At 50.7% G+C, this 26,665-nt stretch overlaps 1 protein-coding gene across 2 annotated transcripts; it reads left to right on the plus strand.

The window, feature by feature from the left end:
• The first annotated feature begins 1,834 nt into the window (after positions 1–1,834).
• Positions 1,835–26,003, plus strand: AMN (amnion associated transmembrane protein). 2 transcript variants are annotated; one of them, XM_054069149.1, is made up of 12 exons: positions 1,835–2,027; positions 4,119–4,237; positions 4,348–4,392; positions 15,223–15,310; positions 16,849–17,084; positions 18,668–18,805; positions 18,900–19,008; positions 20,080–20,162; positions 21,134–21,320; positions 22,351–22,525; positions 24,812–24,926; positions 25,190–26,003. In XM_054069149.1, the coding sequence occupies exons 1-12, from the start codon at positions 1,985–1,987 to the stop codon at positions 25,298–25,300; spliced, it is 1,449 nt and encodes a 482-aa protein (XP_053925124.1). In that variant the 5' UTR covers positions 1,835–1,984; the 3' UTR covers positions 25,301–26,003. The 2 variants fall into 2 exon arrangements, with proteins under 2 accessions (XP_053925124.1, XP_009557501.2); XM_009559206.2 differs by having other exon boundaries at positions 24,824–24,926; positions 25,190–25,999.
• Positions 26,004–26,665: the final 662 nt, after the last annotated feature.

Consider the following 26,665-nt stretch of genomic DNA (forward strand, 5'->3'; position numbering starts at 1 on the left):
ATAAAATATGGAAGTAAAATATAAAAGTAAAAATATAAATATAATATAAATATAATTTTATATATATAAAAGTAAAAATAATATAAATATAAAATATAAAAGTAAAATATAAAAAGTAAAATATAAATATAAAAGTAATAATATAAAAGTAAAAATAATATAAAAGTAAAAATATAAAAGTAAAATATAAAAGTAAAAATATATGAATATAAAAGTAAAAATAAGGGTGTAGAGGACCCCCCTTAAACAGTGGGTTTCAGGGTCCACCGCTTTGCCCTCTGCACAGGGTCCCATGAGCAGTCTCTCCCCTTCTGCCCACCCCAGCTGTGCTGCTGCAGGATGCCGAGGCTGCAGACAAGCGTGCACCATGCCCTCTGCACACTGCAGTTCTTTCTCAAAGCTGTTACTGGTGAGTATCCATGATTTATACTTCCCCTCCCCCTAATTAAAATACAGTACGTCTCACTGCAGCCATCATTCACCCTGAGAATCCCCTAGGAGAGATTTGTGAGTGGTAATGAGTGCAGGAGCCTTTCACCTCCAGGACATCTCTCAGGATCCAGCTTACTGCACAGAAAGTGCTGACTGCATTTTGGCTGATGCCCAGACTGAGAGCTGTTGCTCAGGAGCTTTTTCTTTTGCCAGTTTGTGGGCCACGCTTGTGACACTGGAGGTGAGAGACCTCCGGGCAGGGGCACCTCTGTCTTCCTTGGCTGGGCATGGTGCATCACTCAAGGCTGTGCTGGGACATCCTGGGACGGGACCCCTGCTGCTCTTCTCAGTCCTGCACTTGCAGCAGGGGTGGGAAAGGGCAGCAGGGGTGGGAAGCGGCACCAAGTGCGTTAAGGTTTTGGGAGACAGAGAGACTAAGTTTCTGAAGAATGATGGGTCCTTCACCCCTACTTACCCCACTGGACTGCCAGGTTGGAAGCTACAAAGCAGTGGGAGCATTAAGGGTGAGACAGAGGTGGCCTGTTCCCCTCCCTGCACTCCCTTGCTGGTCAGAGCTGCTTGTGGTTTGTGACCCCTTCCACTAACGTCTTCTCCAAGCACTTCCCCAGTCTCCTTCTGGGCTCCTATAAACTCCTGCATCCACAAAGCCTCTGCCCTTTCCTTGCTTGCACCAGCATCAGCCAAAGGGTCCCTGCTGGAGGGTTGCTGAGCTCCCCAGCTCTCCCCAGGGCGTGGACCTCTGTCACCACCCCCACAATGTCCCCTTCCCAAGCTGTTGCTGTTCCACTCTCCTTCTCTGTCCCTAACGCACCCTTGTGAAAACCTTGGCCCGGAACTTCATGCAGCATTGTTCTGTGCTGGGGCAGAGAACAGGGATGGCGGATTCCTTCCTCCTTCTCCTCATTGTGCAGCCACGTGCACTGATGCCGCTGTCAGCTGTCCTTCGGCCCGCAGCAGCCCCAACAGAAGCAGCGTGGGGCTGTGCCGGCACTGTCGTGGCGTGCGCTGGGTAATGAGCAGATCAGCTGGTGGCCACAGTACAATTACAAGTTGTCGCTGGGAGCGGCTCTCTTCCAAGCGAGCTAATTGAAAATACATTGAGACTATTATTAGTAATTACAAGGTAGCTGGCATTCTGCATGGAAAAGTGGTGTGGGACACGCACGCAGTGCGTCCACACTCTCCACCCTTTACTGGGACCCCATGTGGTGGAGGAGGTGTGGGTGGCAAAGTCTGGTGAACAGAGCTGTGTGGACCACCACTCTGATCTCCCCACCTCCTTCCGCAGTGGCTCTCCCAGGCTCCCCGTGATGTCAAGGATGTGGGGAGCTCAGGAAAGGAGCTGAAAGCAGACTGGCTTCTGGGAGTGAGCAAGGCTCTGGTTTGTCCTGGCGGAAATGTGCCTCTGGTTCTGGTTTACTCCCTTCTCCCTACAGCCTCCTTGAGGCTGAATCCATCACGTGCCCTGGGGGAAGGTCCAAGGTCCAGCTGGGCAGGAGCTGTGAAGTGAGGACTGGAGGCCTGCTGCAAAATGAAGAGCCTGTTCTTCCTCCTCAGTGTCCTGCAGCTCCTTGGTGAGTATACCCAACCACTATGGTGAACTGCTTGATGACTCCCTATTTCGGGTATGCTTTTGGCACTGCTGTTTCAGAGCAAGGCTACAGGTTCTGTCACTTAAGGCACGTCTGTAATGCAAATGGGAAAAGACATTTCCAGCTGGACAGAGAGAAGGCAGGGGAATGAGGCTGGGATTACTGTATCGTGCCTGCTGCACCTCCTCAGCTCGAGTTTTTCTGTTCTTATTTGAAGCCGGCAGTTCTGCACTGCAGGACATGCTCTCTGTTGAATATGTATGTCGCTTTGATGTTCAAGGACTGTGCTTCCCTGGAGACAAGGCTGATTAAATAGCATGCTGATAATTCCAGGGCTGTGCAGGGTGCAGGAATGCATCAGTGTAGCTGCGTGGGGAAAAAGGCTTTGCAACAGGAGATAAACCTCTGCTGCCCTGGAGCCCCTGGCTGGAGGAGATGCTGCTGATGCAGCCTGGTTGGCACACAGAGCCGCCTCTGCTCGCTAGACACAACGCCTTACAACTACTGCAATGTGAGGTGTATGTGCAATGGGGCCAGATGAGCCTTTCTGCTGGAGCTTTAACCCCTCTGTTCCCTGGGTTTCCAGGCTGAGGGACACAGGTCAAATGCAGCAGGGACAGAACAACTTGCAATTACCATCTGAGGGTGTTCTCCTTTCTTAAGCTCTTTTCAACTCCAAGCCAGCAAGGTTTTTGTGACCACAGCACTGCACAGAGCTGCTTGGGTCATGTTCTTCTAGCTGTTACAGTCTTTTTCCCTCTCAGTGGGTTTTAAAGTGCGTGTAATGAGAAGGGGAGTATTTGCTCTGCCCAAGGCCTTCTTCAGGCAGCTGAAAGCAGTGACTGCAGTCCAGCATGGGGCTGAGGGAGCCTCACTGCACCTCGTACCCAGCCTCCAGCCCCTGTTCCTACATTAGGACTTTCATTGTGGTTAAAAATACATTGTTTACTCTTTGCCCACAGATGGCTGTGTACAGCAAATTGTCTCTGCGGAGCCCCTGGCGGAGTCAGACAGTGCAAACTATCCTCCGAGGTGATCAGTGTTTGCTGATAAAGCCTCTGCAGAGCCTGTTTAGCACAACTGCCCACATGCCTCCCCATTATATGGACTAGCAGAGCCCAGTCTTTCTTCATCGTGCTTCCCTCCATCACCTGGAGTCATTCAGACCCTTCTCCCTCTCCAGCACCCAAGTCCCACTCTGCTGCCCATTCCCGTCCACCAGTGTCTACGTATTTTGTAGTTTTGTGGGGTTTTCCCCTAAAAAATATAATCCATATTAGCAGCAAAGCGTTTTTTTTGTTTGTTTGTTTGTTTGTTTGTCTCTGTATTACAACTCACTTCTCTTGAATTCAGGTTGCTGGAGCTTCAGCTGAAGGTGTATCTCCCAGCCAAGCCTGGGCAGTGTCAGACTGGGAGGCGTACAGCTCCATCACGCTCGTGCAAGTGATGGGTCAGAGTGGAAACTCACCTCTGCCACAGCCTGTCCCTAATCAGTGGGCTCATCCCTGTGGGGACACATGGGCAGAACCACCGCTATCCCAGCAAGCCCCATGGGGAAGATCTCTATTTCTCAGCATGCTGGTGCCTCAGGCTGCAGGGTGCTGTTGAATCCTCCCCCTCCAGCTCCAAATACATGAAAGCAGCCTGTATATTGTACTATGTGTCCCATAGCAAATACCCTTTCTCCTCTCACCTTGTCCTTGTGGTCCTACTGGTTCTGTGTGCCCTCTCTTTACCTACTGGAGACACGAAGGGCAAGGAGTCTCTGTGCATTAGAAACCCGCTGCAATGAATGCTTAGGTACCACGTGTATGTTATTCTTGCCCCTTGCCTTCAGGACTTCCCTGCCTTCTCTCTGCTTGCCAGTATTTGTCCCTTACTCCTCTTCCTACCTAGCTGGATATAAACCATCACTCAGCCAAATAAAAATCCCTTGTGCAGAGGAGGGCCATGACTGTTCAAATTGGGTGAAAAATGCCCAAATCTGTCCCCAAAGGGCCACAGTGCATCCCAGAGAGGTCTCTCAGTGCTTCTTGTGGACTCTGGTCACACTGATTTCCCTGATTTTTCCAGCTGCCACCGCTGCCACATACAAGCAGTGGATCCCCAACACCAATTTTGAAACCGCATCCAACTGGGATAAAGGCAGAGTCCCCTGTGCCAATGATGCAGTTCATTTTGAGAAGAACAAGGTACTGGACATTTTATTTTTCTTTAATTTTTTTGCAAAACACCACTAGGCATTGGAAAAGCCCTTTATGTGCTGGGAAAAATCATACTTTTATTTTTGCTTTTCTTACAGATCATCTCAGTCTTTGTGAGGTCTCACCATGTGCTGACGGACATGGTAAGGCAGTGTGTGCTTGTGTCGGGAGGGTGGGTAAGGTCAGGGCTGGTGCTGGGGTGGTGCCAGCTGGGTGGCAAGTCCACCATCCCTTTTCTACCGGGATGCCTTGTCTGGGGCAGAGAATGAGAGTTAGAGCAGCCCAGGGCACTGTGGAGCCAAAGAGCTCGTTTCTGGGATTACGGGTATTTTTCTGTGGGCGATTTGGAGGAGAGCACCTCAAAACCTACTTTCAGTTGGAAGAAATTAATTTTTCCTCCCCAAAGGAAGAATAAAACCCCTCCATGGGACTGAGACCTTAGCAATAGTTTGTTGAGGAGCACCGACCTGCGGCATTGTTGACACAGAGCAGACATTAGCCCTGGGCAGACACTAAGTGGAGCTGGCATCAAAATATCCTGAAATGAAAACAAGCTGTTCTGGGAAATACCAAAATGTTGCTTGAGAAATTTCCTTTCAAGTGCCATTTGGTTTCATATTTTTCTGCAGCAATATCAGCCTGGCCATGGCAGGATAGGCACAACACCCTGCTGAAATGCATGCGTTGATAAGATAAGATAAGATAAGATTGGGTTCACATCAGAGGGATTTCTGAGCAACCTGGTGGCCCCTCAAAAGGGGGAGGAGCCCTGCTTGGAGCAGGCTGACAGGCAGCCCAAAAGTGTGGAGGGACAGGTCACCAGCAACCCCATCCCAGTGCCAGGGCAGCACAAAACAGGGGAGGTCCCATTTATACAAAATCTCTTCCCTTGGACAGGATGAGCTTGTGGGCAAGTTTTCTCTTGTGGTTTTAGGACAATTTTGCTCTTTTATTGGCCATTAAATCTCAACAAGCCCTTCAAATTTATGTGATGTAATTTGTTCAGGCTGTCTACACCACTAATAGTTTTGATGCTTTAATAAAACTGCGCGCCACATTTAATCCCTCTACAAATATTTGGAGGAGTTACTTTATTTATATGGCATTTTAAATATGAATTTGAGAAGGAAAGAATATACTGGGGAAAGACATACAAATATAATGTAATAAATGGTGTGGAATTTACCAAGAAGAAGGAAAGAGCAAAATATCACTCCAGTAGATTTTGTTTTACTTACAGGTGAACATATAATATTTCTAAAGCACTTTCATCAGAGGCCCACAAAGTGCATAATTGCAAAACAGAGTTATTCATTATGGTGTTAGCCTTTCACAACCAAGCTGAAGAGCCGAGCAGAGCAGCCCTGCACCTGGCTGAAGGAGAGGGAGGTGCAGCCCAACCTTTGCACAGCTAATGGCATTTGTGGTGATGCTGCTGTGCCAACTGTCCAGTGGCTGCTCAGGTGGGCATTTCTCAGCACGGCTCAGCAATAGGATCAGGGTGTTAGAGTGGCTCCCAGCTTATCCTGATCAAAGGATCCAGCGGTCCTCGCAGGAGCCCCTGGGGATCCTCTGCTGCCTGAGGGCTTCTCTGGCACCCAGATGCTGGTGAGCAGCCACGCAAGCACCAGGATTACAGTGACTATTACAGTCCCACCACTGTGCAGTAGGAGAGGAGGGCTGGGAGTGAACCTAGGAATGACTAAATCATCATGGCAGCAGCAACTGTGAGAGAATGGCACTGTTCCTCTCCAGCCAGAGTCTTGCCCCACTGCTGCACTGAATTGCACAGCCTGTGAGGAACCGAGCTCTTCCCAGGCTGTAGCCTGAACTCATGCTTTCCTTCTGAGCATCACTGCCACAACAATTCATGATCAGCTGTCCCAGCAAGTTTCCTAGTGTAGTGCTTAATATTTCTTTTTAATTTCACCTCAGCTGCCTCCCTCCTGTGAGCTGCTGTGCTCAGTTGTCACCAGGTGATAAGGGGACTGCCAAGACTAGGGATGAAAAAGGAATGCAACACAGCACCTGAGCAGGTCTGCCACTTGTGGGGACAGTGTGAAATTTGGCAACTGGGTGGTTAGAAAATGAATTGGTTGTGAGGCTTTTTACAGTGAGGCTGGACTGCACCTGTTTGCCTGCCAGCCGCACCACACCAGAGCATTAATCACTTAAATCAGCAGGAATATATTAAGCTTTAGAGTCGCCATGGAGATGCTATACAGCCTTTGGCCATAAAAAAAAGAGGAGAACGTTGCTTGCTATAGTAGTGCAGGAAGAAATACATGGCCAGGGAAGGGGCTGAGATCTCATTGACTTCCATGAGGAGTGTGTTCACTGCAGCGGGTGCAGGGGGGATGCTCGGTGACAGTGCCCTGCTTATGGAGGGGCAGCATGAGGTCTCCTATCCTGACTCCTCAGCTGAACAGAGCAAAACATGGGGTGCCAGTGGGTTCTTATGTCCCACCATCCACCCTCCCCCTAGACATTTGTATTAAAGGAAACACTTCTGGATGGTGAGTCCTCCAGCTTCCCTTCCCATCCATCCCACGTGGGCACCTGCTGGGTGCCAGCAGCTGCTTTCTTGGGAGGAGGCCGGGGCAGCTGGAGCATGTTGACCCACCTTCCCGCTTGGAAGAAACCCATTTATCACCCAGTTTAGGGAATGTTGCTCCCATGATCCAAGAGGAGGCAGTTAGAGACTTGTTTGCCCAGCTAGACACCCACAAGTCTATGGGTCCTGATGTAATCCACCCGAGACTATTGAAGGAACTGGCAGATGTCCTTTCCAAACCCCTTTCCATCATCTTCCAGCGATCCTGGCTGACTGGGGAAGTTCCACTGGACTGGAGTGTGGCTGATGTTGTGCCCATCTACAAGAAGTGTTGCAGGGGGGATCCAGGGAACTACAGGCCTGTCAGTCTGACCTCAGTGCCAGGGAAAGTCATGGAACAGGTGATCTTGAGTGCTATCATGAAGCACATGCAAGAGAACCGGGTGATCAGGCCCAGTCAATATGGGTTCACGAAAGGCAGGTCTTGCCAAACTAACCTGATTGCCTTCTATGACAAAGTGACTCAACTACTGGATGAGGGAAAGGCTGTGGATGTAGTCTTCTTGGACTTCAGTAAAGCCTTTGACACAGTTCCTCACAGCATTCTGCTTCAGAAACTGTCAGCCTCTGGCTTGGACAGGCGCACACTCTCCTGGGTTGAAAACTGGTTGGATGGCCGGGCCCAGAGAGTGGTGGTCAATGGAGTTAACTCCAGCTGGAGGGCAGTTACAAGTGGGGTTCCTCAGGGCTCGGTACTGGCTTCAGCCCCGTTCAATGTCTTTATCAATGACCTGGATGAAGGCATTGAGTGCATCATCAGCAAGTTTGCAGATGACACTAAGCTGGGTGGAAGCGTGGATCTGCTGGAGGGTAGGGAGGCTCTGCAAAGGGTTCTGGACCGCTGGGCTGAGACCAATCGGATGAGGTTTAACAAGGCCAAATGCCGGGTCCTGCACTTGGGGCACAACAACCCTATGCAGTGCTACAGACTAGGAGAAGAGTGGCTAGAAAGCTGCCTAGAGGAGAAGGACCTGGGGGTGTTGGTTGACCGCCAACTGAACATGAGCCAGCAGTGTGCCCAGGTGGCCAAGAAGGCCAATGGAATCTTGGCTTGGATCAGAAACAGCGTGACCAGCAGGTCCAGGGAGGTTATTCTCCTTCTGTACTCGGCACTGGTGAGACCGCACCTTGAGTACTGTGTTCGGTTCTGGGCCCCTCACCACAAGAAGGATGTTGAGGCTCTGGAGTGTGTCCAGAGAAGAGCAACGAAGCTGGTGAGAGGGCTGGAGAACAACTCTTATGAGGAGTGGCTGAGAGAGCTGGCGTTGTTTAGCCTGGAGAAGAGGAGGCTGAGGGGAGACCTTATTGCTCTATACAACTACCTGAAAGGAGGTTGTGGAGAGGAGGGAGCTGGCCTTTTCTTCCAAGTGACAGGGGACAGGACAAGGGGGAATGGCCTTAAGCCCCACCAGGGGAGATTCAGGCTTGACATCAGGAAAAAAATTTTCACGGAAAGGGTCATTGGGCACTGGAACAGGCTGCCCAGGGAGGTGGTTGAGTGTTCCCTGGAGGTATTTAAGAGATGGGTGGACGAGGTGCTGAGGGGCATGGTTTAGGGAGTGTTAGGAATGGTTGGACTCCATGACCCAGTGGGTCCCTTCCAACCTAATGATTCTATGATTGTTTGGTCTGAATTTTCAAGTGTGTCCCTAATTCAGCCACACACTAAGTCCAAATCCAACTTAAGTCTAAGTGACTTTGCAGTACAACCATTATGATTAGGCTGGATTTTCTATGGTATTTAGCTGCCTAAAGATGCAGATCAGTGTTTATTCGGCTTTCAGAGGTGCCTGAGGGTAAATCTGCAAAGAACATGGAGGTGCTTATGTCAGTGGCGCATGACATGGGTGCTTCAGGTTAAGGCAGGCTTTGGCTCTACTTGTCTCTCCACTGTGGCACAAAGGCTCTTCGGATGGATTTGGACCCTCTGGCCACGGCTGCCCTTACAAAGAAAGACAGATCAGGGGACAGCTGTGGCTGTGATCCTGGCATTTACCCCAGTAGTACCAGTTCTGGTGTGGTATGTGCCTGAGCCACCCAACACTGCAGCATGAGCCAGGGATGGATGATGCTGCTTGCTATTTTTGGAGCTACAGGAGTCGGGTTTAGCCACGTGGGCAAAGCAGCCTCTCTCGACTTCCGTGGTGTGGGGTCAGGGCACTGGCTGGGGTTATTCAGCAGAATTGATGTCACCTTTCTAGCTCTGTGCCATCTCTGAGCACTGCCATGGTGGCTGCAGCTGCCTGCAGCTTCTCCCTACCTGCCCAGTGAGGGAACACAAAGGCTGGGTAAGGGTCAGGAGTATATGGGGCTCAGAGGTCTAACCAGGGACGTCTTGCCCAGCCTTATATTTTTAGCTGCCTAACTGAGAGAGCAGAATGTCCTCAGCTTTGCTGCAGGATGCTCCTGCTTGGTTCCTGGCAGAGATTGATCTCAAAATGCCAATTGCTCTCCAGGGGCGCTGGCTCTAATGAATTGCCACGGTTTGTGCTTGTCCCAGGCACTGGCGCTCCCTCCTCCCTGCTTCCCAAACAGCAGAGCAACAAAACACCCAGAAAAGGGATTATTTTTTCTTATTCTGAGATGAAGGTAAAAATTTCACAGGAGTGCATGTGTGCGTGTGTGTGTGCCAGCACATAATTACAAGCCTGAGTCCTGCAGGCTTTTCTCCGGCAGCATTCCGGCTGAAGGTTTGCTCTAGGAAAGGAGTGCAGTAAACCAGCCTTTTGCACTTGTCTCCCTGAGTTTATTTGCTCCTTGCAGGCTATTTTGCAGCAGGAGGAGTTATGAAAGCATGTGATGAGTGGAGCAGTTTGCCGGCATCCTGGGCACAAGTGGGGCAGGTCTGACTCCATGCACCGGCTGCTGCTGGGGATGGCTCACCTGCCCAAACCCTGAGCTGCTTTCCACCTCTCCCTGATCTTGTCTGGTGAGGGAAGTTCAGGAAAATGAGCTGAACTAACCTGAATTAAATTTGGCAAATGACTTTAAACCTCTGCGTGCCTTCTGCATCCAGAACTCAAGTGTCTTGGGATGGTTTACCTTGATGCCCCCATGTTCCCCCAGTATACTCGATTTCTGCACCCTCCTGGGAACTGTTTTGCGCTGCATCTGGGGGTGTGTGCTGAGGTACTGCAGTCAAATTAATGGCCTTTTTAGACCCATTGCTCTTTTTATTGCGCAATGATTTTTATTGAGGTCTGCATGATGTCTTGGAAACATGCTGTGCTGGGCCACCCCTCTTACCAGGGTATGTGGTGGCAAGGCCAGCTCGGGCATATAATGTGGGGAGCCCATGCCCTGAAACACAACGTAAAACATGACAAGCAGGCACAGCAGAGGAATCAGCTCCTGCATTAATGAGAGCGTGGCTGCATTGCTGCCAAAGGACCCTGCCTTAGGTTGAGGCAGGGATGCAGCCAGGGAAGAGTTGCCAAATGCCTCTTTAGCTTGCAGGGGATGATTCTGAAATGATGATGCCTCTCACTGGCACACTGCTCTAAGGGGTAAAAGCAGAGGGGCGAGTTATGGCTGGGAGCAGAGGAGGGCTGGCTAGTGAGACCATCACTGCCTGCCACCGGCTGGTCCCATGGAGAGGAGCACCAGATTCTGTGCTGTGCACCAGCCTGCTTCAGTATGGACCTCATGGGGATAAAACCTGCGTTTCTTGCCTGGTTTCCTAGTCATGCTAAAGCCCCAATCTTAATGGAGATGTGTGCCTGGGCAGTGAGTTCTTTGGGCAAGAAGGTCTCAGTCCAGAAGTAGGCTGCCCTCCTCAGATCATCCAGAGGTGTCAGGGGTGGTTGCAGGTCATCCTGCCTTGCTGGCCCTTTTGTCACGGAATCTGGAATAGATGTTCTGGTACTGGGAGCCAGGTTGGATCTGTCAGTGGGCTGAGGTGCAAGGTGGGATGTGTGGCTGGGGGAAGGGGTGCTGGCTTGAGGATGCAGGTGAGTGAATGAAACCCCACTAACAAGCCCAAGAGAGCCTTTGGAGAGAAAGCCCTTGGCTCCAGAGCTATCAAAGGGATTCACCTGTGGATGAATCTGGCCCAGTGCCTTTCTGGGGTCTTCAGCCAGCAGCTGGATCCCACCCAAGCACGTGCACGCCTGGCTATGGGCATTGGGAAAACCCTCATCCATGGGTGACAACAGGCAAGGGGCTGCCTGCCTGCCTGCCTGCTGCTGGATGTGTGTTGTCACTGTCCCAGCAAAACAGGGCTGGGACAGATAATACAGAAATCTTTTTCCCTGAGCACTAACCTCTGTGATGGTTTACAGCACTCTGTGGTGAAGAGATAGCCCCTCCCATTCTACCCCAGTGATGTTTCTCGATGAGGTGCCAGCGGTGACAGACCAGTAGCTGCTGGGGGAGAGGATGTACCCAGGAGCTGAGTGCGGACCCAATAGCTATGGAGATGCTCACTGGTGCACCCATGGGTGCAGCGCTGCAGAGCACAGCACACCCAGGCTGTCTCGGAGTTACACGATGGGGACGATGGCACCATCTCACTCAAGCAAGGAATTCAAATGCATTGATGCCTTGAATTAAAACAAGGCTGGCAGAAGAGCTGGCTGCAATTACGAGCCTCATTCACCTGCATTCAAAGCAAGAGTGCCACATTTTTTCCTGCATTTAAGATGGTGACATGAAAGTCACATTGCTGCTGTCAGTCATCTCAGCCTTGTGCTTATGAATCAAACAGAACCATGATGTACTGGAGGCCAGTTCAAAGCCACCCACATCAAAAACCTCCGTGAGGCCTTTGCTATTTTTTCTTTGGCATTTTGGAGGTTAGTTTCATTTTCATTTACGAATTGGGGCAGCAGGATTTCTTCTCAGTAGTGGAACACTGGGGTTGCAAATGTGGTAAGTGTGGGCTGAGAGCTTCATGGGGTCTTTCCTCTTTTTTTGTTGACTTTGATGAAAAAAATGATGACTGTGTTCCAGTTGTCATTACACTTGATAATGATGACCAAGGAGATAAGTCATTTACCAGTATCAGGGATGAACAATGACTAACGGGACTCTAAGATAGCTGCATTAATAGCCCTGGCGTACAGGTTGGCAGGAGCAAGGGAAAGCAGAGGAAACTGCCAGCTTTTTGGCTCTAGTCCTTTGGTACGTGTCATTGCTCAGTTCGAAATGTACTTGGAAAGTAGCCCAACCTATATGTAATTTCTATACTAAACTCCTAAGTGCAGAAAGTGCTGCCCAAACAGAGTCTCCATTTGTCCTCTGCGGTGAGCTGAGATGCTTAACTTATGTTAGGGAAAAAAAAAAGTCAACTTATTTACAAACTGAGATCCAGTGGACAACAGAACTACTTCTGAAACACTTCCCAGTGGCACGCATCTTGGGGAGGGCTGGTGGTGGATGGGCAGCGTGTCTGCCTTGGTATGCAAGGAGCTGTAGCTATGGGGGGGTCAGCCTCGGAAGCTACTGCTGTGAAGCAGAAGTATAGGCCTCTTCCTGCACTTCATGTTTTTGGAGGTGATGTGAGTCCCTCCCTTGGCTCACATAGCATAGCCTTGCATTTTAATTCCAGGGCTGGTGCTAACAGTGTTTGGGCAAGCAGCTGGGACACTTCGTGTGCTGCGAGACTCTCCCTGCCACGTTCACATCTATGTGCACTTCTTCTTCTGGGCTTTGGAAGTCCAGCCAGTCTCGTTGTTCAGCCTTCGCAGTGAAGGGAGATCTCCAGTGGTAGCTGGAGAAGCTGCATCTTCTCCAGATACCCCAGAAACCAGTGTTTCTAGAGCTCTGCGCAGGTGCTGCAGGCATGTGGCAGATTTAGCTTCAGGCATTTTCTCCCAAATCTCCCTATGGGCAGGATTGATGTCATGTGCTGTTGACTGTGTCTGCTCCACACCCGGCTGACCTGGGCCATCCCAGACACAGCATGACATGACCTCATCTGGTCATGGGACCAGCATTTGTGCATCTGTGTGTCCACGTGTGTGTATCTCTAACTAACCAAGCCCACCTTGTCTCTGGTTTTGAACCAACACCCCTGGACAATGAAGCTCATTGCATCCTGCATGGCTACTGCAGGACATTTGGGAAGCTGTGGCCCACAGGCATAGTCAAGTGTTCAGTAACTCTATAGGCAGGCAGGGATGAGAGAAGGGATTTTGCAACCTGGTAGTCTTGATCCAGCCACAACACTCATGAACTCTGTCGGAAAGTGAACAGAGGCCAGTTGCTATCTGGTCTTTCTTCCTCCACCCAAAGCTCTCTGCAGCTCTGCAGCTCAGAGCAGTGGTGACTGCTCTGAAGAGCTGGTAACTTGCATTGGTAAAATGATCAACTGCATCCCATCCTGAGCAGCTCAGCTGGACCTCAGCAGCCAGCTGAGACCCTCCCTGCTCGGGCCTATCATGCAGAGCAGGCTGCAGGGTGGCCACCCACAAACTGGGCAAGATGAGGTGTGAGAGGCTCCAGCCTGAGGTAACCCAGTGAGTCTGGGACAATGGATGTGACTGGCAGCACTGGCAATACCTGCCCTCGGTATAGGCAGGAATGCCCCAAGAAGCGTTGCACCACCCCATCCTGCATGGGCTCACAGGAAAATAATGCAAGGCACTCAGAAGGGAAGCACCTTATGAAAGACGCTGGCAGCACAGATCTTGCCCAGATCAGGGCAGACCGAGTCAGACTTGGCTTTTGTATCTGCAGCTAAAGAGCATGTTGCCATTCTTATCCTGGCAGACCTTTCAGTGCTTCAGTATTGGAAAATGGACTTTCTCAAGAGTAAATAGAAATTCACAGAACACGATGGCATGGTTTCCAGTTAGGCACTGCACATGCTGTTGTCTCAGGGAGCAGTGTCCATAGGCAAAGGCTTCTTCCTGGCCAGTGGTGAAACTCCATTCCTTTGGGAGAGATGTTGCCCCGACAACAGCTATTCACCTCATCGTCTCCTCTTCTCCAGCTCAAAGTACGATATTGCTGGGTCTGAAGTGGGTGGTGCACAGGAACACAGCAAGGCTCATCTTCATGGCAGCTGCCCTCTGCTCTTTACCCTGGCTTCTCATGGTTCCTAAACCAAGAAGGGGACCTGGGTAATGGCCTTCAAAGCACCACACCACAAAGGCATTGAAGTTCTAAACAGCTGCTTACAGCCTAGGTGTGAGGAACTGTTTGCTATGTCCATCCCTCTCCATAGAGTGGTCCCTGGTGTGTGGAACAAAGCATCCTCAGGCAAGACTGCCCCAAGGACAGAGAGCTGTCACAGCCACCCACAGCAGTCATTCATAAGTCTTGATTTTCTAACCTACATACATATTTAAAGACCAATTAAGTAGATGAAACCTTAAAATCCCATCTAACGTGCTTCTGCCTGAGCACGGGACCCAGTGCATTGGCATATCATAGCCCTGGAGGGCTTCCAGCTGCTGTCTGGGGAGTGATGCTAAAATCCTGTATAGATTGAGTTAGAGGAGAATGGAGCCTTGAAAATCACTCATTCCTTGACGTGTAAAAATACTGGGAGGAAGTCTGACTTTCTCTGTGGCAGTTTCTAAATGGACTCTAAGATGGACTGGCCTGAATAATCCATGTGCTGTGAATGAGTTGCCTGACTCAGTTGTTTGCCAAGGCCTGTCCTGGAGTCGGCAGTGCCAGCTGATGAACTGAGTGACCACAGCTCTTTGCTGAAAGGGCCCCCATGGCAGGGCTGAGCCTGTTGAGATTTGTCCTCATGCCCTGGAGCAGAAGCCTGATGAGGCTGAAGCTAGCCAAGTGTGGTGACCCTGATTACCTGCTGGTGATGTCCTACCCAAAAAGAAGAGAGTCTAGCAATGGCAAGATGTGCCAGATGCCACTGCGTACTCTCCTTAACATGCACTGAGCGCAAATTGACTAGCTGAGGCCACACCAAGGACTGCTTGGGCCTCTGAGTTGTTTCTTGTGGGGCAAGCACAGCCCCCAGAGGTGGGAACCCATTAAACAAGGGGACCTCTGGACCCTTTGTAGAGTGAGGTTGGGTTTTTCATGGCATACCAGTGTATAAAGCCATTCCCGAGCTGCTGGGAGTGCATATGTAAGAGGAGGAAGGAGCTGCCAGAAGGGCCCATCCTGCTTATTCCTTGTTCTTGCTTCTCTGAGTGCTTCATGCTTTAATCTGTCACTGGAAGATAACGTCAAACTGTCCCCATTGCAGCGTCCCCATCTGTAGAAATGGGAGCTGATACTTTCCCATTAACATGGGGCCCAGTGAGGGTAACTCCTAATGACTGTAAAGTGCCTTGGAGACAGCAACTGTAATAAGCAGCCTAATAATTAGCAGTTCTTTGATTACAAGCCTGGGTGGCTGGCAGCAGGACCGCACAGTAATGTTTTGAATCCCTTCATCTAGTACCTGCCCCTGAATGGAGAACTCGTGCTGGCATCTGGTGCAGGATTCGCAGCTTTTGATGGCAGCTGGGATCCAGGCTGTGACTCAGGTATTTTGTGCTCAAACCAGTCACCCCATTAAGCCCTGATTAATCATGCAAATTCAACCCAAATTCTTCTACAAAGGTCTTTGCTGTCCCACCTCACAGCAAACTGAATCACTCCTCTTTTAATACCTACCTTTTCTTTGATGACCTCCCTCACATCAGATCTTACTTTCCTGCTACATCACCTGTTTCCTAAAAAAGTAATTATAGCTAGGAAGCCTTTGAAGTTGTAGCAGAAAGGCAAATATTGTTTGTATTTTACCCAGCCTATTAAGCATATAGCCACATCAAAGCCCTCATTTTCTTTGCCGTAATATTTCTAAAGAAAACTGGTTGGGAATTACACACTGGTGAGCTAAACCACAGCCATTGCATCAAGCTGGCCTTTGGCTCAATGCGCACAGGCATTTGGTTTCGAGCGCTTCCTTCGCTCCCCCCTTGGCCTCCAGTCCAAGTTTGCTGTGACTGAGACAGAAGGTTAGTTTGATCTTGTCTGTTACCAGTCTGAAAGCTGTTTGTTACGGAGATGTGTTTGGGGTATTTAAGAGCTACTCAATGCTTTCTGCAAGAAGTAACGTTTTTAGTTTGGCCACAGGAAAGGAAGAGTCCAAGCAAAGTGCCTGAGCCTGTGTTCTTACTGGCAAACAAAGACAGCAAAAAGCCCAAACGAGTCTGCCCAGAGGAGGTACTGCAGCATCAGGCTGTCTGGAGCCACTCCAAAATCCTTTATCCCTGTAATTTTTAGTGCTTTGGGGCGGTTTGCCTCCCATCAGGGAAGCTCAGGCAGCTGCCTCTGCCTTACACTGGGCTTTTGCTTTTGACCATGTGCTGCTCCCCTGAAATTAGCAGGGGCGGCTTTCACAAATGGATTTTATAAAGCATTATTTTAAAATGAATGCATATAATTCAGTCAATAAATGCCTGTGTGATAGCTGAATCGGTAAAGGTTCAGCTCTTGGGGAAGGGTGAGAAGGGAGCAGGGCAGAGTGTGATGATGATAATTGTGACCAGAGGGGAAAGGGTTAATTGTTAAATAATTAATTGTTAAATGATGTGCTGTTTTTTAGGGTTATCCACGGCAAGGAACAGGGCTGGTCATGTTTCTGCAGGCTTGACAGACTGCTTGAAAACTGGGACATGAATTATCACACCCATTATTTTCCAGTTTAGCTGTTATTCAGTGTTTGGGCTCTGTGGCTGTTTTCTTCCCTAACAGTAAGGGCAAGCTTTGAAGAAATGGGGGAAAAATGTCCTGTGGGATCTGAAGTCAGAGGTCAGCAGCCAGGAGGGAGGTCTGGGCTGAGCTGCTGAGACCCCAGCCCTGAGCACTCAAAATTTTGCTGAGCCTCTGCTGGGCTCCAGGGGGTGTCTCGGCAGCCACCCAGGAAGACGATGCTGTAGCTGGCCCTTCACTCCCTGCACATGGGGTGAGCTGCTCCACTTTGGCTCAAGCGGTGCCTGGTTTTACTATGCCAGATGCATCCACTGAGGCTGTGGATTTGGGTCTGGGTTGTTCTTGACCTTTCCCCTTGCTTTCCCAGGTGCGATGGTGAGGTTTGCTGATGCTGAGCAACATGCGTGGTTTGACCCCACACTGTGGCAGTCTGTGTCCCCTGGCGGGGAACTCGAGCCAAGCGGACGTATCTTTTCTGTGGATGAGGAACGTGTCCCATGCCACTACGATGATGTTATCTTTCAGCCTGAAACCTCCTTCCGGGTAAACGTCGACTCATCGCAGCAAATGGTTCAGCTCCGCAGCATCTCTCTCATGGGCCAGGTAATGTGGGTACGATGAGGAACTGGCTTGTCGCCTCCTTGCCATGACCCCAAAGTAGGTCAGGAGGGGAAGGACCAGCCAGGGTTGGAGGAGTGGTGCTGTTCGAGGAGATGGGGCAGTCTCACAGTGCTGCATCTTCACGGATTGCTGCTGCTGGTCTCATTTTTTTTCCTCTACCAGTTTGTTATCACCTCCCTCCACGCAGTTTGGAAGCACCGGCTGTCTCACTATTCATATTAAGGGGAAAAAAAAGTCCAGTGTGAGTGGGTCAAACTTCTGGCAAATAGCATCTTTTCCAGCACCCAGGGGCTCCCCTGTTTCCACATACGTGTCCACAACTGCACTGCCCAGGGACACTCTGGGAGCACCTCCCTCCCACTCCTGACCTTAACATGGCCTGTGGCCCGGTGATCATCTCCTGACTTTGCTTTGGTACTGCTTTTTAATTGATTGGAGGGATAATTATAGAAATGCTGGCAGCCTACTGTGCTTCAGCCCAGAAATAAGGTACACAGTGAGCCCCGTCCCTTGCTGATCGGAGAAGTGAAAGATCACAGGCGCTGTAGCAGTAAACACGCACTCCTTCCAGGAGAGGGAGAATTCATGTCAGCAGCCATTTCATAAGTTATTTATTATTTCTGCTGCTGCACTGCCTGGGATCTGCCATTTTGGGGCCACTCATTAGGTAACTGGTTTTTGAGTAATAACCTCTGTTGCTGCCCAGGCAAATGTAGGCAAGTCTGGACAGGGCAGGATGCCAGTGGAGCTCACCCACGGCACACTTAGCCCTGGGGACACAGAGCTGGGATCATCCTCAGTGCTCAGAGTGATGCCAGTACCATTAATGCCCTGGAACCACCCCATACGACATCATCCCTCACAAATCCTCCTTCCCCAGGACTGCAGCTGGCCGTGCCCCAGGGTGCAGGCAGCTCTTAAGTGATGACATGGAAAGAGAAGGTGCTTTCTATTTCTGTGATTATAATGAATTTCATAAAACCTGACCTTACAAGCTACTCTGACCCTTTTTAGCCAGCCCACTCCTTGCTCTGTTTGGGGTACATTCATCCTGGGGCCTGAGAAGTCCTCCTGCTGTGCCAAGGCATGGAGAAAGCTCCTATGGAAGTCAGTGGGTGAGAGTCTTACCAGCTTGGTAGGGCAAGGCTGGTCAGTCCAGCCTAGCCTAAAGTAATGCCAAGCCCACTGAAATGCTTCTCAGATTGAAGCAAAACACTCCAGATCCAGCTTCTTCCTCCCATACTTAAAAGCTGATGAATTTAATTCTCTGGTCCAGCAGAAACAGAGAAAACAAGAAGAATAAGAAGGCCAGCCATTGCATGGTTCCCTTGTGGTCCTTTTTTAAATTTTAAATCAGAAAGGATTTTTCTCTTGGCCCCATGGAAGAGCCTGCCTGGGTGTAGGGGCAGGATTTTCCCAATACCCTTACCCACCTGCTGTGGGTCTGCCCCACATTGGCCATCAAACGTGGCACCATGCATCCTGGCAGCACAGCCAGGTGCCTAGGGACAGCACTGGGACCTGCCTAGGGATACTGATCCGCTTTCCTGCTCTTCCCTACTCAGGAGCTCAGCAGCCCTGAGGCCTGGGCTGAGTACCTGCATGGCTCCTCCGCTCCACTGCAGTTCCATGGCAATGGCACTATCCAGGTGACGGGCATTGGCTGTCCTGATAAGTCTGGCTGTGCCTGTGGGAACACCCTGGTGAGTCTTCCCATTGTGATTTAGGGGGGTGCATTGCATTGCAATTTGTGAGTCAAGGGAGGAGAGGGACTGACACTGCCCGGCTCTCCTTTAGGATGGCCACCGCATCTGTGCAGCCCTTCATGGGAGGTCAGGGAGACAGTGCCCAGCGCTGACCTGCCAGAGCCCTTTGAAGCCCCTCGGCCACTGCTGCGGGGTCTGTGGTGAGTGGGAGCACGGCCCTATTCCTCCTCACTGCTACACTAGCTGCCCGAGCCCCTTCCCCCTGGCTCCTCGGGGGAAAGCTGGGTGTGGGGGATGCTGCTGGTCTGGGTGCTCATGGGTTGAAGTTCTGCTGCATGACAGCTCCCACAGGTCCCATCCACACCCCACGTGCAACCCTCCCACAGCATCTTTCTGAAGCATCAATGCGGTTTTGGGGAGCCTGTTCTGAGTTGCAGCCCTTTGTCCCTGCCTCTGGTTTATCCTGTCAGGATGTCACAGCTCGTCAAGCTAATAGGGCTCTGTTGAGTTTATGCAGTGGAAAACACTCAAAGGAAATGCACCTTTTTCACTGTAATGTCAGCTTTCCAACAGCAAATTTGTTACATTTCATTTAAAATGAGAACATGCAGATTGACAGCATTCCCTCTGCAATGGGCACTTCTCCATTAATCTACCTGGAAGGTCATTAGAGGGGATTCTTCATGCATAATTGTACCTAGATATTCAATATGTCATTCCGAATTCATTAAAACAGCACCATGTGTGTCTCCAATGTGGTCCCAAGAGCAGAGTCTCTTAAAGCCTTTAGGGCAATTTAATATTTCTACAAATACTTACTTGCTTTTTTTTTCCCAAGGAAAATATTTGCCCCAATGTACGCAATACAGGGAGTGCAGGTGTCCCTTTTTCTCCTCCTTCCCTCCAAAGCCAGGGTAGCATTGATGAATCGCAGTCTTGCATCCCCAAATCCCAGGCACAAGCAAAGCTTCCCAGTGAGTAAGTGCAGGAGAAAGCATTCCAGAGGAAGCCTTTTTCTGGAATATGTGGAAATGAAAGGCCTTTCACCAAACCCAGGTGAGAAAAGGACCAGCAAGGGAGAGATAGGTTTCTTAGGGCAGTGCTGCACAGGTGTGGCTGTGGCGCTGCCTCTCCAGAGCCCAGCCAGGCCGGTTGCATGGAGTTACCACAGGGTCCTCCGTGCCTTTCGTGGCTGTTGGAGCCATGCCACTGTGGCAGCTCTCTGCCCAGGGTCAGTGACAATGTTGTGTCTGTCTGGTTTTGGACTGCAGGAGCCACTATTAGCCTGGATTTCACTCCTGATTTTGACCTGCAGAAGTACCGGGACAGACTGGTCCAAGCTTTTCTGAGCCAGGTATGTCAGCCCACTAGATCAGTGGGGTCTAACAAAACTTCAAGCCACTGGGCATGTCTGTTGGTGACAGGGTGCTGGTGGGATTCTCTTGGGGGGCATGTCGTCCTAGGGATGCAGGGGGTTCATCCTTGCTCTCTGCCATCCTGCAGAGCTCACCTCACTCTTGGATGCACGAGCTTGCCTTGCCGCGGGGACTGGTTCGGCCTCCCTTGTTCCCCACAACAGCCACACTGCCCATCTCAGCGTAGGGCAGGAACAGCTGCCAGCATCCAGATGGGGAAGGATGCAGGGGGGCTTGCTGGAAACCTTGGTCTGGAAAAAATTGTAGGTCAGCCAGGAAGTCAGGCTGTATGGCTGGGATCATGCAGACCTGCTGCAGCACATCCCATGGGCTCTGGGAGATCATTCCCAATGCTGGGCAGTGTTTTATTCCCGGGTAGGTAAACACTGGGTGGGTAACTGGCACTGGTCAGAACTCAGATGCATGCTCTACAAGGCATCATTCCAGACTGCTGCTTGTCAGACATAGTGTGACATATCCCACCTTCTGTCTGGGAGTTGCTGGGGGCGGGAGGCATGCTCCGAGTTACAGCAGGATGATTGATATCAGAGTATTGCTGTATTGATCCCAAGCTGAAAGCCTGCTGTCTGCCCTCCTTACAGCTGCACGTGTCTTAATGCAGTATTTAATGGGTGTGCTACATGAAATTGCTTTCTTGGCGTGCTCGCCTCCTCAGGAGAACGCTGGGTGCTGGGTGCTGGTCCCAGCTTGGAAGGGAAGGGAGATATGAACGCCTCATTGAGGAAACCTAATGGCACTGCAGTAATAGAGATGGCAGCACTGTGCTGGGCCTCACATGAGGATTTATAGGTAGGCCGTGCTGGTACATCCATCGTGGATGTCTTCGGAGGTGACTAATTGCTGCCTACCCCTCTCATGGGCTTTACATGTCTCCTTGTGTTTTGAAAAGTCCAAGTATGCCGGTACGCAGATGGCCATATCCAAGGTGCACAAAGCACAGACCTTCCTGGGATTCATACCTCGAAGCTCCACTCCTCTTATCCAAATCGTTCTGATTGATGATGAGGTGGGTGCGCAGACTGGCACCACGGCGGAGCAGCTGGCTGCAGACATCATGGAGGACGTAGAACAGCATGGTAATGCCACCATCCTCCTTGGCAGGTCCCCCATGGGTGTACCTAAACCCACTGCTATCTGGAGCTTCTTGTTCTCCATGTAGAACACACGCATCCCTGCTCTCAAAGGAATCAAAGAGCAGCTTGGTTGAAGATCCCTAAGTTGAACACTCCTAGGGTCCTTGTCAGTCTGGTCCACCACACCTCTCAGCAGAGTGTGCTGAACGTGCACACTCAGCAATTGTAATGATTTCAGTAGGGAACTTGGTTTACCTAAAATTTTTGCCATTTTAATCATATTAGGACAGAGCTGTGGATAGAGAACATCTGCAGGATCAGCATAATCAGGATTGGCAGGGACCTCTGGAGACAGTTTTCCCCTAACCCCCTCCCCCAAAAGCAGATTGCCCAGGGCTGTATCCAGTTGGACTTTGAGTCTCTTCGGGGATGGAGACTCCACAACATCTCTGGGCAACTGCATTTGACCACCTTTGCAGTAAAACAATTTTTTTCTTGTGTTGAAGTGGAATTTGCTATATTTTGATTTGTGCCCATTGCCTCTTGCCCTGTCACCGGGTACTGCTGAGACAAGCCTGGCTCAGCACCCCAGCTGTGTTTCAACAAGGCAGAGCAGAGGGAGAAGAACCACCTCCCTTCATCTGTTGGCAATCCTCCTCCTCATGCAGCCCATGTCTGGCCATCGTGCACTTGGTGGCCATCAAGACCTCCAGGTCCCTCTCTGCAGAGCTGCTTTCCATCCAGAATGCTGCATGTGAGGGCAACCATGTAAGCTGGCAGATGCTGATGAGCATACAGGTCGCAGCCGAGGGACCTGGTAGTTGTTGTGTGGGTAGCAGACCCACATGGGCTTGTTCCATTTGAGTCCATCCAGCTCTGGATCCCATCCCCCTTCCCCAGAGAAAGGTGATCAATCAAGCAGGCAGTTCCAGACCCAACTGCTGGCTCCCTCTGCCCTGTGGTGAGTTGGAGTGGTATGTGGGTGTGTTGCCTCATCCTGTTCTCACCCCTATTCCTTCCTGCCCTTTCCCAGGTGAAGCTCTTGGCATTTCTAGTGGCAAAATGGAGGTGGCCACTGGCAGCACTTCCAGTGGGCAACTGGGGAGCCATGCATCGAGCAGGATCACAGCAGGGATGGTCATGGGGCTACTCTTCATTTTCCTGTTGCTTGGAGGGATCCTCTTTCTCTACAGAAGGGGAATGCTAAGGTAGGCACAAGGTTTCTGCTGGCAGCATGTTACCATAGTTCTGCCTGGGGGCAGCTATCATCCCAAGGCTGTCCTTCCAGCCAGCCTGGTGGCACAGAGGCACGCAGGGCTGCTCAGATCTCCCATGGTGCTATACCGAATGTTATTAGGTCATAGAATCACAAATAGGGCTGGAAGGGACCTCTGAAGATCATCCATTCCACACCCCCTGCTGAGGGTAGGGCCATCTTCCACTATATCAGGTTGCTCAAAGCTCAAAGCCTCATCCAGCCTGACCTTGAATACCCCCAACAATGGGGCACCCATAACTTCTCTAGCCAAAATATTCCACTGTCTCATGACTCTCATACTAAAGAATTTCTTCCTTATATCTAAATCTACCCTCTTTTAGTTTAAAAATGTTGCCCTTGTTCTTCCTTGTTGTTTATTGGAGGTGGCGTGGCTGAAAGGCACTTTTATGTTGTTGGACCAGTATCTCAGCCTCCTCCACAGCCAGGAGGAGTTGCTTCTTGGTGCTGCAGTGTGCTGCAGCTCAGTTAGAGCTCTGCACAACCTGGTCATTGTGCCCAGGGACATCTCCTATTCCTTGTAAGCATTAGTTGGCAGTCCTGCTAGAGGATGGAGGACTGAAATTGCCAGCTGCTAAATAGACATGCATCAAAGTAATTCAAAACACTTGTCCTGCAGCTTTGTAGACATGAAAGGGAGTGACAGCATCCAAAACCAAATGCAGTTTTTGGTGCATTAGCTGCTCACACTGCCTGGTGTGCAGGTCCCAGGGGAGGTACAGTGGGGTGCGCAGCAGCTGATCACACCACAGCTGGGAGCTGATCAGAAATGCCCCTTCTCCATCACCTTTTCTGTTCACGGGGCTCCAGCATCATGGCAAGTGCCCACAGCAGGTTCTTGGGAAACCCAGCTCTGCCTCTTGCTCATGCACACACCTTCACGTGTAGGGTTTTGCAGGGTTTATTGGTGGATGTCTTTGTGCGTGGGGCTGTCTACAAAGCTGTTCAGTTACCTGACTGTGGGCAAGCAAGTTGGATCCTCCATGTTTTATAACAGGGAGCAGGAGTTGCTTAAATCTGTGTGTGCAAAGTGCACTGATGTTGTCCCAGGGGTGCTGAGCACCTCAGTGCTCAGGCTGGCCGCATCACAGGCTTGCAAGTCAGGTTGTTTCTTCCCTCCTGGCTCCTCTGCTGCGGCTTCCTCACTGTGCAGCAGTGGCTGTGGCCAGAGATGCCTGCCCTGCTGCTCGGCACGTGCTGACATGACATTTCCTAGCAATAAACCTGCACCTTCATTTAATTTCTAAATAAAACTCCCAGTCCCATAATTGCTACTTGATGATGTATCTTCCACTGACACTTCTTTGGATGCCAGACAGGCCTTTGAAACTGGCTCTGTCAGCAGTGGGAGAGAAGTTTGCTGATCTACAGGAGGTGGAACTGAACCTGAGCCCAGGCCACGTCCCTGGCTGACCTGCTCCTGCTGCATGTCCCTGCGTGGCTCCATGGCAGGTCCCTTTTTGAGCAGTGTTGATGAGCATCATGGAGGCATCTGACAGCAACAGGGATGCTGCAAATTAGGCACATGGCTCCAGGAGCCTACAGAGTCTGCCTCCATGCAGCAGAGCCATCCTGATCACCAGAAAAAAACAGTGAATTCAGCTTTGTTCCCAGTGAAAAGGGAGCAGCATGGCCTCCATGCAGGTAACACCACTCCTCCAATTGCCTCTGTAGAGCCTTTACCAAGATGATCACAGTGGTTAAATGTCTGTGGGCTCTCAGGACTTGCGGTGTTGTGCGTGGACCTGCAGCTGAGCCCACTCGCACAAGGTGCCTGATGCAGGAGATGCTGCTTGGTGTCTGGGACCCGTAGGATAGAAGTAATGAAGAAAATAATAGAAGTGTTGATGGTGATTAAGATGATAAAATGATAACATGATAAAAGTAATTAGTCTGTGTTGAGACTGCAGTGGGAACAGGTGTCAGCTCGGTGGCAATTCATTTTAGGCCACAGAGGAGAGCAATGGCTCCAAAGCGAAGCCTGTACTAGGGTTGTCTGCTTGTGATGAACTCTTCCCTCCACGATGCAGGTCCCAGCCCTCCAGGCTTGAAGGTTTCTGCTGGACAGGGCAGCTTTTCCTTAGTAAAGCGAAAAACATCCCATTTCAAAGACATCCTGAAACTTTGCCCCTGTATTTTCCCATCCGTCTGTTGAAGATGCACTGTTTCAGACAGAGTAGCTGCTGGGATGGGTGGGGTGTGGGTGAATATCGCCCAGGTCTCTCTCCAGGCTGCCCACCCTGCGTGTCCCCCGGGCCTGGAACAGAATGGAGGACCCTGCACCCTCTGAGCCAACCAGCGACAAAGGCTTCAACAACCCCATGTTCTGTGTGGTGAGTTGTCCCTGCCTGGGGACATGGGGATACGGATAGGAGGTGTCAGGGCCCCATCTAGGACCTTCTTGCATGCTTTTGGAGGTGTGATGTACTTGGCAGGGCTCCTCTTTTGCCACACCATGAGGGGTTTGTGAGATTGTCTCAATCTCCTGCGGGTCACCAGCTCCTTGGCTGCTGCAGGGACTCAGTGCTGGGTGGGTTTTGCCAAGGGGTTTTCTTCCCTTCCTCGTTGGTTGCTATTCCCTTCCTCACTGCTGCAGGAGCCACCAAGCGCTGACCCTGGAGAGAAGACGACACAGGAGACAGCTCTCAAGGACCACCAGGTCTTCTACGTCAACCCTCTGTACGATGCAAATGAGACAGAGGCATGACAGCACAGCCTCTTGCAGGGACAGCCAGCACTTCCCTGGGAACATCACTGTCTTTCCAGCCCTTGGAGCCCCTCATATTGCTCATGTTGGGGTCTAAACCAGATCCCACCTGAATAAAAGTTTCTGCACCGTGAAGGAAATCACAGCAACTCTTTGCTGTGGGGGCTCAGCTACGTAGGCATGGTGTCCCTGGTGTTGCTTCTTGTTTTCAAACTGTATTTGATAGATATAAGTCCTTAAGAAGTTCAACATTGAGATTTGGGCCTCTGCGATACCTGGGGAAGCTGGGATCTAACTCAGTCCCCCATGCTTTAGCCAGCACTGTGCTGGGTATGCCCAGGGCATGAAACAAGTTGAAGGATGCATCCCTGGATGCATGATGGAAATTCAGTACCTAGACACATTTCAAACTGTGGCTTGGACCCAGTAGCTGGGTTTAAAAGGAGATTATTTTGCCTTCCAGCAGTGCACTTGGTGCCAGGAGGTTTCTTGGGGACCTCGCTCCCATCCCATGAGGTGCAGTCCTGAGTAAAAGTTTACCTCCATATTCCCTCTACTGAGCTGCCTGGGCTTTCTACTGTGCCCAGGCGGACAGATCCTCTTGGACCTACCTGGGGATTTATCATGTTATTCCCTGCAGTGAGAGAGTGCATCTTCCGATGGTACAAGGGGGAAGAGGTTCGATGCCAATGCTGGTGCTCCCCAGGGAGGGATGCAGACAGGAACCTGATGGCTGGGATCAGTCGCTATGGCCCATCTCTAACAAGGGTTGGGGCATCAGCATCAGGGGGCCTCGTTAGTGGCAGCATATGCAGCCCAATGTGTGTCAAATACCCTCAGCTGCCTGCAATGTCAGGCAGAGCTTCATTACGGGAGCGGGTCTGATGGGTGAGTCTGAAATTATGGAGATCTATGTAAATTTATGCAAACTTACACTCTACTGGGTTTTCAGCAGGGCTTGTTGGCATATTCCATAAAGAAGCAGCTATTTTAAGTTTATTATGTTTTGTTCTAGTCTCTGGAAGACATAATCCCTTCTCAAAGGCCTGGGAATTCATCATTAGGTGCATCAGAACCCTGACAAAGGGTCATGGGCGGCACGTGGGGGTGAGATGGGCCCTGCTGCCCCTCTCACTGCAAACAGGTCTGTGGTGACAGACAGAGCCAGCAGGCAGGACATGAAGAAAGAGCCAGGCAGGGAACAAGACCATCTCCATAACCCTGGTTGCTGCCACCTCTTTGCAAGTGAGGCAGAGCCATGTCTGGGAGGAAGTCAGCACTGGGGGTGCGGGTTGAGTTGTGCGCGGCTCTCCTGAGGGTGCCCCTCCAGCAGTACTGGGTTGAACAGCAACTTCCTTGCACAGG

The sequence above is a fragment of the Cuculus canorus genome, chromosome 5 (genome assembly GCF_017976375.1).
Source record: "Cuculus canorus isolate bCucCan1 chromosome 5, bCucCan1.pri, whole genome shotgun sequence".
NCBI classification, from domain to species: Eukaryota; Metazoa; Chordata; class Aves; order Cuculiformes; family Cuculidae; genus Cuculus; species Cuculus canorus.

Excerpts from the sequence above, each read along its gene's own strand:
- AMN (XM_054069149.1), top strand. The coding sequence starts at position 1,985 with ATGAAGAGCCTGTTCTTCCTCCTCAGTGTCCTGCAGCTCCTTG. Across the intron at positions 2,028-4,118 it reads CAGTGTCCTGCAGCTCCTTG|CTGCCACCGCTGCCACATAC; the intron begins GTGAGTATACCC and ends TGATTTTTCCAG. Across the intron at positions 22,526-24,811 it reads TACAGAAGGGGAATGCTAAG|GTCTCTCTCCAGGCTGCCCA; the intron begins GTAGGCACAAGG and ends AATATCGCCCAG.